The sequence below is a fragment of the Pan paniscus genome, chromosome 18 (genome assembly GCF_029289425.2).
Source record: "Pan paniscus chromosome 18, NHGRI_mPanPan1-v2.0_pri, whole genome shotgun sequence".
In the NCBI taxonomy this organism is placed as follows: domain Eukaryota; kingdom Metazoa; phylum Chordata; class Mammalia; order Primates; family Hominidae; genus Pan; species Pan paniscus.
In genome coordinates this window covers 66,127,385-66,138,482 of record NC_073267.2, presented here as the reverse complement: position 1 = coordinate 66,138,482, position 11,098 = coordinate 66,127,385, and the positions used below count along the sequence as shown (strand labels likewise).

At 49.1% G+C, this 11,098-nt stretch overlaps 1 protein-coding gene across 2 annotated transcripts; it reads right to left on the bottom strand.

Annotated features, from left to right (window-relative positions):
• Window positions 1-4,604: 4,604 nt before the first annotated feature.
• On the bottom strand, window positions 4,605-8,675 carry LOC100987488 (metallothionein-1F). Of its 2 annotated transcripts, XR_004666855.3 has the most exons (4): window positions 7,468-8,675; window positions 6,817-6,882; window positions 6,278-6,484; window positions 4,605-5,130 (listed from the first exon to the last, which is right to left on the bottom strand). XR_004666855.3 is itself a non-coding variant. In XM_003823770.5 (3 exons), the coding sequence occupies exons 1-3, from the start codon at window positions 7,493-7,495 to the stop codon at window positions 6,393-6,395; spliced, it is 186 nt and encodes a 61-aa protein (XP_003823818.1). In that variant the 5' UTR covers window positions 7,496-8,673; the 3' UTR covers window positions 6,248-6,392. The 2 variants fall into 2 exon arrangements, 1 of the variants encoding a protein (XP_003823818.1); XM_003823770.5 differs by lacking the exon at window positions 4,605-5,130 and having other exon boundaries at window positions 6,248-6,484; window positions 7,468-8,673.
• Between the last annotated feature and the right edge of the window lie 2,423 nt (window positions 8,676-11,098).

Sequence of the window (11,098 nt, the reverse complement as noted above, 5' to 3'; positions counted from 1 at the left end):
TTTAGGTGTCAGGCAGTCTTATTTCACAGCCCACTCCACCACTTACTGGCTGTGTGGTTTGGGCAAGTCACCCACACTCTCTGAGCATCTAGTGCCTCATTTGTAGAAAGGAGATTATATCTCAATGCAGGGATTAAATGAGAGTGTGGGCCGGGCACAGTGGCTCATGCCTGTAATACCTGCACTTTGGGAGGCAGAAGTAGGGAGACTGTTTGAGCCCAGGAGTTTGAGACCAGCCTGGGCAACATGGAGAAACCCCGTCTCTACAAAAAATACAAAAATTATATGGCTCTGGTGGCCTGTGTCTGTCCGAGCTACTCTGGAGGCTGAGATGGGAAGATTGCTTAAGTCCAGGGTATAGAGGCTGCAGTCAGCCAAGATTGTGCCACTGCACTCCAGGCTATGCAACAGAATGAGACTCTGTCTGAAAAAAAAAAAAAAAAAGGAAAAGAAAAAAAGAAAATAAGGGAGTGACCTGGCTGCTGCCTAGGCTTTAATAAACAATGGTGATTATGATCATTCTCTCTGCACTGACTTTCTTGAAAAAAGATACCATTAAATCCTAACTTACTCCTGGAGAAAGGCTCATTGGTTTAGAAGCATTGCTCTGGGTGGGATGCAGTGAAGCGGTTGCATACCTGGCTGATCCAGTGCCAGGAAGAGTGTGGATGTTCTCCTGCAGAAAGTCCTCTGTGATAAGACGCTCCCCCAACATTTGAACACACATAAAATCCTTTCCCATTCTTCATGTCATTTGACCTTCATGTAACCTGTTGAATGAAGGTCACAAGCTTCAGGACAGGGACAGAAAATATTCAGGGGCTGGTGTGCCTGAGTCATCTTTCAGAAGAATTAAGCAACCTCCCCAATGCCACACAGCTGAGAAGGAAAGGGATGGATGAACCTATGGTACGGCTGGCCTCTGGCCCTGCCCACAGCTGGCAGATCATGGCATCCCTAGATGCCTAACCCTGCCAATCTCTGTTCAAAGCTATAAAGGACTTTGGAGATGAACAAATGTTGCTCTTGGCTTGAGAGATAGGAACTGAAGCCCAGAGAGGTCCATGGCTATGCACAGCGATCTGACTGCCAACTCAATGTGCTTCCAAAGCTGCCTCACGGCCAGACATTCAGCATCCTCATCCTTGTATTGACTTGGTGGCATAGAGCATGGGGTAAGGGCACGATGCTGCAGTCAGCCTGCATGAGTGCAAATCCCACCTCTGCCACTTTGTGTGTGACACAACCTCTGTGTCTCAGTCTTATCAACTGGAGTATAATAGTATCTGGCTTGTAAAATTAAATGATTTAATTCATGTAAGGAACTTAGAATGGTGCCTGGCAAGGGGTAAGTCATCTATAACAATAACTGTTGCTTTTTTTTTCTCATTATACATAGCATGAGGGATATTTATTTACTCACAGACAAAGCAGCCAGGCCAGATGTTCTCACTTGTGTATCTTGTTATTCTCATCTACTACATGAACATGTGTCCTGTAGTCAAAGGGACATTCGCTAACACTAGGGATGTAAACGTATAAGCAAGATTCCATGCCTCATGTCAGATCAAAAAGAATATCATTTCTGCCCTCCCAGTCACTGTACTTTACTGAACATACAATATTGAAGTTATTAATATTTTCTTAAATATATTTTCATTTAAAGCAAACCCTTTTCCAGCAGCAAAAATGAAAATCAGTCTTATTCCACACATAGAAGATAGTCAGAAGAAGTATAAATGTGTGTTGTATGTGTGTATATATTACAGTTATAGATTGCTTTTGTCACGGCTTATGGTTCAGCTTGTGGCTTGACATTGTTTAAAAGATTTCCAGCAATAGGGAAATGCTGATGACATACCTGGGCCAAAGGAAGGCTTGATCATCGACACTTTCTCTTGAGAGGCTGGCTGGATTCAAATCAGTGACAACTTTTCCATTCCGTGATGTTGAGCAAGTTACTTAAACTTTATGCTATAATTGTCAGATTAGTAAAACGGGGTTCATAAACAGTATTTCCCTTTAGGGTTGTTGGGAGGGTTCAAAGAAGCAATGATTTAAAGGGGCCTGGCAAAATCTAAATGTTATATGATCGCATCGAAGGAAGAGAGAGGGGATGATCCGTGGTCGCCAGGTTCTGTGTACAGGGGGAACCAGTTTAAAGGTCCTAGGTGGGAAGAGCGACAGGCAATGTGCGAGTTGGGGGGGTGGCGCGGAGGAGAAACAAAAGCCACCTCCACCGCCGCACATCTGCGCATGGCTCACTCTCTCGGCTCCCAGCTCCCGCCAATGAAGAAGGCGAGCACGAGGATGGAGCTACACACGGACACGGGAGAGGCAAAGCTGATGACGAAGGTGCAGGGCGGGGGTTGAGGATAACGCGACCACCTGGGAATAGAAAATAGCTCTCAGGGTGGCAGGGGCGCCACGTACCTCTGGGAGCATAGCCCCTCCCGCACTAGCGGGCGCCAAAGGGGCGGCCCCAGGGGGCCCACCAGGCTGCACTCAGGGGATGGTGCTCCCGACTGGCCTGCTGCGCACATCCCAACCCAGGACCGCAGGCGCCGCGGGTTCCGCGTGGGGGTGGGGGAGGGGGTGCTCTGCACCCGGCCCCCTCCTCTAACTATAAATTGATCGCCCGCTTCATGGAATCCACCATGCCTCCCACCTGCCCCACTGCTTCTGCGCCCCTCCCTTAGAAACCCCAGCCGCACCTCGGCTCGAAATGTACCCCAAGTGCTCCTGCTCCACTAGTAAGAGATACCGGGTTTCGGGCCTTAGGATCTCCATTTTCATTCCAGAGGATGGAATGTCCCCGGGGCAGGAGTGCATGTTAGCTCTCCCTAAAGTGGCCTCCTTTACTTTGCACTTCCCGTGCTTTCTTCCTGCCAAGCGCCTTCATCACCACTTAGAATGTTGTCATCTTCCCAGTGCCTTCCATTTCTGAGGCTAGAGGACTGAGGCTCAAAACTGCCCTGCTCCGGGTCACCCAGATAGCCAGTAGGGTCCTGGGCTGGGACCCAGTGCTCTGTCCCGCATTAGAGCTGCCTGAAGTGGATGGGTGGCAGGGAGCATTGCCTCTTAGGGATTCCTGACATAAGGCCTTGTGGAGTAAAATTAGGAGGGCGCCTGCCTATCCCAACCTGTGTGGAGAAAAGGTGGGGCTGGGCTTCCGTGTGCCTGAGCAGAACAAGGTACCAGGTTTCCCATGCACTGAGCATGAGGATGCTGAGGGCCTGCTCCTAACCCTGCACCACACTCACTGCTCACTGCCTTTTTCTCTTCCCTGCACATGGGTCCTGCACCTGCGCCAGCTCAGAGTCAAGCATCATCTTGGCACACGCCTGTAGTCCCAGCTAACTCTGGAGGCTTAGGCAGGAGAATTGCTTGAGCCTGGGAGACGGAGGTTGCAGTGAGCCGAGATTGAGGTTGCAGTGAGCTGAGATGGAGTCACTGCACTCCAGCCTGGCCGACACAGGGAGAATCCGTCTCAAAAAAAAAAAAAAAAGATTTCCAGCAACAGAAAAGTGCTGACGACATACCTGGGCCAAAGGAAAGCTTGATCATGGACAGCTTCTCTTGAGAGGCTGGCTAGATTCAAATCAGTGATAAGTTTTCAGCTCTCTGATGTTGAGCAAGTTACTTAAACCTCTTGTTATAGTTGTCAGATTAGTAAAACGGGTTCATAAATAGCATTTCCCTTTAGGATTATTGGCAGTGTTCAAGGAATGAATGATTTAAAGAGGCCTGGCACATTCTAAATGTTACATGATAAGAACATTGAAGAGAAATACCCACTACTCTCCTTGATTGACCGCAGGGTCTGCATGTCACCCAAAGTCATCCTCTTTGGAGGGTGCCCCTCATTTTCAAAACTGCCATCCTGCAGTGGGGTGGCTGGCAGGCCTGGGATAGTCCAGGAGAACTATATGAAAAGGAGGAAACTGACAAATGTGCCCACCATCACCTCAGAGGAGGAGCATCGAAGGAAAAGAGAGAGAGGCCGACCCTTGGTTGCCACATTCTGTCTACAGGGGAAACGATTTTGAGGGTCCTAGGTGGGAAGAAGGACAGACAATGAGAGGGGAGGGCGAGGGAGAAGCAAGTCACCTCCACCGTGGCTCATCTGCACACTGCTCACTAGCTCCGCTCCCTGCTACAGCCAGTGTAGAAGGTGAGCACGAGGATGGAGCTGCACACGGACCCCACAGAGGGAAAGCTGGTGGCGACGGTGCGCAGAGGGAGGAAGGGAGGGGTTGGGGATAGCACGTAAGAGATATAATGGTATGGGCATCTGTAACAGACCTAAGCTTTGGCAAAATAAACTAAAATGAATTAGTATGAAATATAAAAACAAAGTCTACTTTTTATCCTCAACAGGGTGGGAAAGGATTGTTCTCTGTCCAAATGCTGCAGCAGTGTCTCATCCTGGACAATTTTGTGCAGGAGGTCATCCACATGCCCTTAAGACCAGATCAACAAGAGACCCATCCTCAACTTCCAGTCCACATAATACCTCCAGGCAGATTAGTGTTACCCTAGGAGCTTGATGAGATGTAACAGGATTCTATCTCCAGGAAGTGCACGTGGACAAATGATTATAACAGCACTGTTTATTAAGCCCAAGCCAGGTGCCAGGGCACTATCACATTTAATCCCTACATACATTTATAATCTGCTTTCTACAAGTGAGGAAATGGAGGCACAGAGAGGTTAAGTGACTTGTGCCAGCTACACAGCCAGGAAGGTGTGAAGTGGGCTGTGAATCTGGTTATGTGACACCCAAACTTGCACATGACCCAGGCTACCTTCTGAAATGCCCTCTTCACAAAGGGCACCTGCGGGCAAGCATGGTCCTGACTCCTGGGCCACTTGACTCCTCTTCCTCTGTGATTGAACATCAGATGGCCATTCTCGAACCAGCAGCCAGTGGAACCCACTGCTGGCCTAACTACCAGTCACCAGGTGACTCCTCGCTCCTTCTTGCACAGCAACACACCTTCCAACTGCAGAATATGCCATCACCACTGCGCCAGCACACTCAACATCCTTCATCTGCACCCAGTCCTTCTCATGACTCTGCGTTGCCGAGATGACGCTTTCCTCCACATCTCCAGTCACTTTGCTGCCCTGAATGAATCAAGGTTGGAATTTAAAGAACAAAAATAGCTTAATCTTGGGAGAAACTGCCAAAGATTCAGACACGAGTCACTACAGGGAGCACTCAGGGGTCGGAGAGTGTCCTGTTGGCGACACTGGGCCAGCCAGGACTGATGGTTCCTTGTCAGGATGTCATGACCACTGCTGCTCAAAGTGTGTAATCTACACACTAGGGCCTGTCTGCTGTTTACAGTCTGCAGTGCACGGCATCCATCAACATATACATAGTTTATAAAGTTGTAATTTTCCTGGTATTTCTTTTTATATTTATTGAACTTTTTCCTGTTGAGTCTAAAAATGGATTTTGTAATTTTTTTTATGAGCCTCCTTCTGTCACCCAGACTGGGATGCAATGGTGCAAACATGGCTCACTGCAGCCTTCAATTCCTGAGCTAGATGGATTCTCCTGCCTCAGCCTCCAAGTAGCTACGATTACAGACTTGCTCCACCACATCTTGTTAAGTGTTTATTTATTTATTTAGAGACAAGGGTCTCCCTACGTTGCCAAGGCTGGTCTCAAACTCCTGGTGTCAAGTGATCTTCCCTTTTGAGCCTCTCAAAGTATGGGGATTATAGGTGTAAGTCATCCTGCTCCGCCAGATTTTGTATATTGAATTTAATTTCATGACTTCCATCATTAGTATTATTTCATTTACCAAGGTTTAGATGTGGAATGGATAGGAATTAAAAACCCCTCCTTCACCCTGGGGTTTGAGAAGCCCGGTGTAGAATTCAAATAACTAAGGGGTTTGATTCCATTCCGTGTAGTCACTTTCTAACCTGAAATCCAAAGAGGAATTGAAGTTGGGCAGAGAAATCAGAGAAGGAACAGGAGGCTTTGAGAAGTTTCTGTGCCACATTTGAGAATGAAGGTGATCCTGTATTCTGGATCCCCACCAATGACCTGATGAAGTGTTATTCCATTCTACAGAAGAGGAAGCACAGTGAGGCAGCCTGGCTTGCCTTAAGGCACTCTGATTGTTAGGGACTCAGATTTCCATTTAGAGCCCAGGAGTCTGCAACCCTAGTTCGATCCCCCACCCCAGTCTCTGATTTCTGAAGCACATAAGGGAAACTGAAGTCAGAATCGGGTCTAAAGTGTTTAATTATCACTCACATATTTCACAGGAAAAGGAATGTAGCAAATGGGTCAAGGTGGTATCAAAAAAAAAAAAAAATCCAGGTTTGTACATGTCTCTCTGTTTACATCTGGGAGAAAGGCTGTCCTGGCATCAGTCGCAGCAGCTGCACTTCTCTGACGCCCCTTTGCAAACACAGCCCTGGGCACACTTGCTACAGCCCACGGGGCAGCAGGAGCAGCAGCCTGGGGAAGAAGAGGAGCATGGGAGGTCACAGCCAACTTGCCCAGGGACCTCCCTCCCCAACAGAGGCCCCCAACAGAGCCTCCAGCCCCAAAGGACCCTCAGTTCAGGAGGGTATGGCTTTGTCAGGAGACAACTGGGAAATATCTGGGGTGGGTCTTCCTATGAGAAAGCTGCCCAGGCGCCCTGCACAGGGCAGAAGACTAGAAAGGCAGTGACAACCTACGGGGACAAAGGAAGGTCAGTTCCCCAGAAGCATGCACTCAGGGCCAGCCTTGGGTTCCCTCCCAACCTTAGCCACAGCCCCAGACCATGGAGATGGCCTCACACTCACTCTTCTTGCAGGAGGTGCATTTGCACTCTTTGCACTTGCAGGAGCCGGCGCACGTACAGGAGCCACCTGCGAGAAAGAGAAAAAGCCAGTGAGCGGCGAGTGACCTGCAGGAGGTACAGCAGTGAGTTAATGAGTCTCCATTGCCCCCTCCTCTGTGCGGGGCCAGCCCTCAGAGCTCCTTTCCCACTCAGAGCAGAGGAAGAGAAGCCCCATGTCCTCTGCCTTCATGCTGGGAAGGCCAAGCAGCCTCCTGTTTGCACTCCAAAGGAAAGTCCCAGGCTCCAGGCACAGCCTGGGAAGACGGCGACTTCGACTTTCTGTCCTGAACCCCGAAGAGGCAATGTCCCCTGCCTCCTATCTAATCCTGCTGCTTAAAGCCTGGTCAGAGCACTGGGGCTCAGCCAACAGCCCTGGGACAAACCGCATGACGTGGAGCAGGACAGCCTTGAGCCTCAGTACCCTCAACTCTGACACAGAGGCACAGAGAGGAAGGAAATGCTCTCAGGAGCTTGGCCAAGAGGAAAGCACTGGACTAAGTCAAGGAGTCCGCTACAGTTGAGATCTCAAAATACGACCTTCTCAAACCCAGGAACACTCTCTATGGTGTCTGGGAATCGAGCATCCCCAGGCACGGAACCCGGCGTTCCTTACCAGCGGCGCAGGAGCAGTTGGGGTCCATTGCAAGCGGAGGAGAGACTGGACTTTCCAAGAGACAAGCGAAGAAGCAGTGGGGCAGGTGGAAGGCGTGGTGGACCCCAACAGCCGGCCGCTGCTTTGATAGTCAGGGGAGGGGGCCGGGCGCAGAGACCCCGCCCCGTCCTTGCACCCTCCCCGCTAGTCAGCGCTGCGGGAGGTCCTGGGTGGGCTGTGTGCAGCGGAAGGGCCGGGCGCAAGGTCCCCTGAGCGCAGCTCGCTGCACACCGCGGACCGTCCCTTTGGAGTCCGCTCAAGCGGGAGGCGCTTTGTGCCTGGGTGAGCGGCTTCCCTGCCCTCCTGCCCGCCCTTCCCAGTTTCGCCAAGATTGCCTGCTACACCCGCCCCTTGGGGTTCCGGGTACCTGGAGATCCTGGCCTTCGCCCCGCCCCCCGGCCCCGCCCCGGTCCTTCGTCAACAGCTAAGCCTTTCCTGGAGTCCCAGTGCAACCCCAGTCTCTTGCGCCACTGTCTAGATTGGCGGGAGCAGGGAGCCTAGCAAGGGAGTAGTGTGCAAAGGACAGGCCGAGGTTGTGACCTTCGGATCTCTAGCATTGCCTGTCCCTGTCCCCCCACCTCAGTCCTTTGGCCATGTTTCTCCTGCGCACAGCAACACGGAAGACACAGGGCTCTGCCCCCCTCGCTTCCATTCTTCACTCTTGAGAGGCTGAATGGGCACATTTGTCTGGGTCCTCCTTTGCATAAATCTCTCCGGGGTCTCCCCACAGCCTCGCCGGGCACCCCACTATAGGATGGCAGTTTGGAAAATGTGGGATGTCCCCAGAAGCGGGATCACTGAAGGCGGAGTTTGCGGTGAGCCGAGATCGCACCATTTTTGCACTCCACCCTGGGCAACAAGAGTGAAACTCCCTCTCAAAAAAAAAAAAAAAAAAAAAAAAAAAAAAGAAAAGAAAAAGAAAAAGAAAAACTTAACATAAGAAGTAAGAAAGACAAGTGGTTAATTCCCTTCAATATTACTAGCAGTTGCTTAAGGTTGAGTCTGTGCCAGTCTCCTTTTAATCATTTTCATTGTTTGAACCTTTACAACAATTGTAAAGGGAAATACTATGCATGAACCCATATTAATAAATGGACACCTACAACAAAGAAAGTTCAAGGAACGTGCTCATCATCACGGAGCTAAAAAGCTGTGCACTGATTTGAATCCAGCCAGCCTCTCAGGAGAAATTCTCTGAAATAAGGCCCAGCTATGTCTTCTCTATTGCTGGACTTCCCTATGGCTTGAAATCTTTTAAATAATAACAAGTCAGGCCGGGCACCGTGGCTCACGCCTGTAATCCCAGCACTTTGGGAGGCCGAGGTGGGCAGATCACCGCAGGCCAGAAGTTCAAGACCAGCCTGGCCAACATGGCAAAACCCCATCTCTACTAAAAATACAAAAATTAGCCAGGCGTGGTGGCATGAGCCTGTAATCCCAGCTACTTGGGAGGCTGAGGTTGCAGTGAGCCAAAATTGTGCCACTGCACTCGAGCCTGGGTGACAGAGAGAGACTCTGTCTCAAAATGGTAATAATAATAATAATAATGACAAAGTCGCCAGCTCAACCATGGGCAATGACAAAAGCAATCCATAAGTGTAATAAGCATATATATATACATACATACATACACATGCACACATATATACTTTTCTGGCTATCTTCTACATATGGATAGGACTGATTTTCATTTTTGGTGGTGGAAGAGAGTTTGCTTTTCATAAAAATATATTTAAGAAAGTATTAATCATTTCAATGTGAAATGATAAATAAAATGTGCACATGGCAGCAGAAATGGCTGTCATTCTATTTGTGACATGAGGCACAGCATCTTGCTCATAGCTTTATAACCCTGTGTTGATGACATTTTTGTGAGAATAGTGAATAACTCTCAGGTCCACAGGACCCGTGTTTGAGTGGTAGATGACAATGACAGCATACACAGCTAGGCACTCCAGGCCTGGCTGCTCTGTCTGTGAATGAACAAATATCCCCTATGCTATGTGTAATGATTGTTTTAAAGAAGCAATAGCTAATATTATAGACTACTCACCACTTGCCAGGCATCATTCCAAGTTTCTTACATGTATTACATTATTTAATCCTACATGCCAGATGCCATTATTATGCACCTTTTACAGGGGAGGAGACTGAGACACAGAGAGGTTGCGAGGCACAGCTAAAGTGACAGAGGCGGGATTTGCATTCATGCCTGCTAATGACAGCATCATGCCCTCACCCACCACTCTATGCTACCAAGTCACAAGAAAGATGAGGACACGGAAAATCTGGCCCAAAGGCAGCCGTGGGAAGCACATTCAGTTGGCAGTCACTTTCCCCCTCCACAGCTCTGTGACCTCTCTGGGCTTCAATGCTCATCTCTCAAGCCAAGTGCAAAATCGGTCTATCCCGAAGCATCTTTATAGATTTGAACCAGGGTAGACAGAGTTTAGCATCCAGTGATTAGCAGATCATGCTCTGCCAGCTGTGACCAGGGGTAACATAGGTTCATGCATCCCTTCACTTCTGAGCTCCGTGGTCTTAGGCAGGTTGATTAACTACTCTGGAAGACAGCACAGGCACTCCAGGCCCTGCATATTTGCTGTCCTGGTTCTTAGGTCTGTGGCTCTCATTCCCAAGGTTCTGTGAAGATCCAGTGATATGAAGGCTGAGAAAGGTTTTTGTGTCTGTACAAATGCCAAGCAGCAGCATCTTATCCAATACCACATTCCTCCCGGCAGGATCACCAGGCTGCAATCTCATTCCCAGCATCTAATCCAGAGTAATGCTTCCAAACCTATGAGCCTTTCTCCAGGAGGTCGTTGGGATTTAACGGAATTTGTCTAAGAAAGTAGTGTAGGCTATGTGCAGTGGGTCACACCTGTAATCCCAGCATCTGATAGGCCAAGGTTGGCGCATCACTTGAGATCAGGAGATCGAGACCAGCCTGGCCAACAGGGTGAAACACTGCCTCTACAAAAATACAAAGCTTAACTGGGCGTGGTGGTGTGCGTCTGTAATCCCAGCTACTCAGGAGACTGAGGCGGGATAATCGCTTGAACCCGGGAGGCGGAGGTTGTAGAGAGCCGAGATCCCACCACTGCCCTCCAGCCTGGGCAACAGAGGAGACTCCATCTCAAAAAAATTAATTAATTAATTAAAAATAAATAAAAAGAAAGTCAGTGTAGAGAGAATAATCATCAGCCTCATTATTTATTTATTTTTTACATTTTTCTTCTTTTTTTCTTTTTTCTTTCAGAGATGAGAATCTTACTTTTTTTTTTGGCGGTGAAGCAGGCTGTGAACCAGGACTGCCTGACACGAAAATCCATGTCCTAGGCTCAGGCTGCCCTCTGAAATCTCCTCTTCACAGGGAAGCAGTGGGTAAGGGTGGTCCTGATCTCTAGGCCAGGAAATTCATTTTCCTCTTTGATTGAACATCAAATAGCATTCCCTCCACAGAGCCGGTGGGACTAACGGTTGGCTTTTATTATAAATCAGCCAGGGCCTCACTCCTTAATGAGCACCACCACACCCTCCAAACTGCAGAGTCCTCCATCAGCCCTGCATGGGCAGACATGAAGAACTTCTA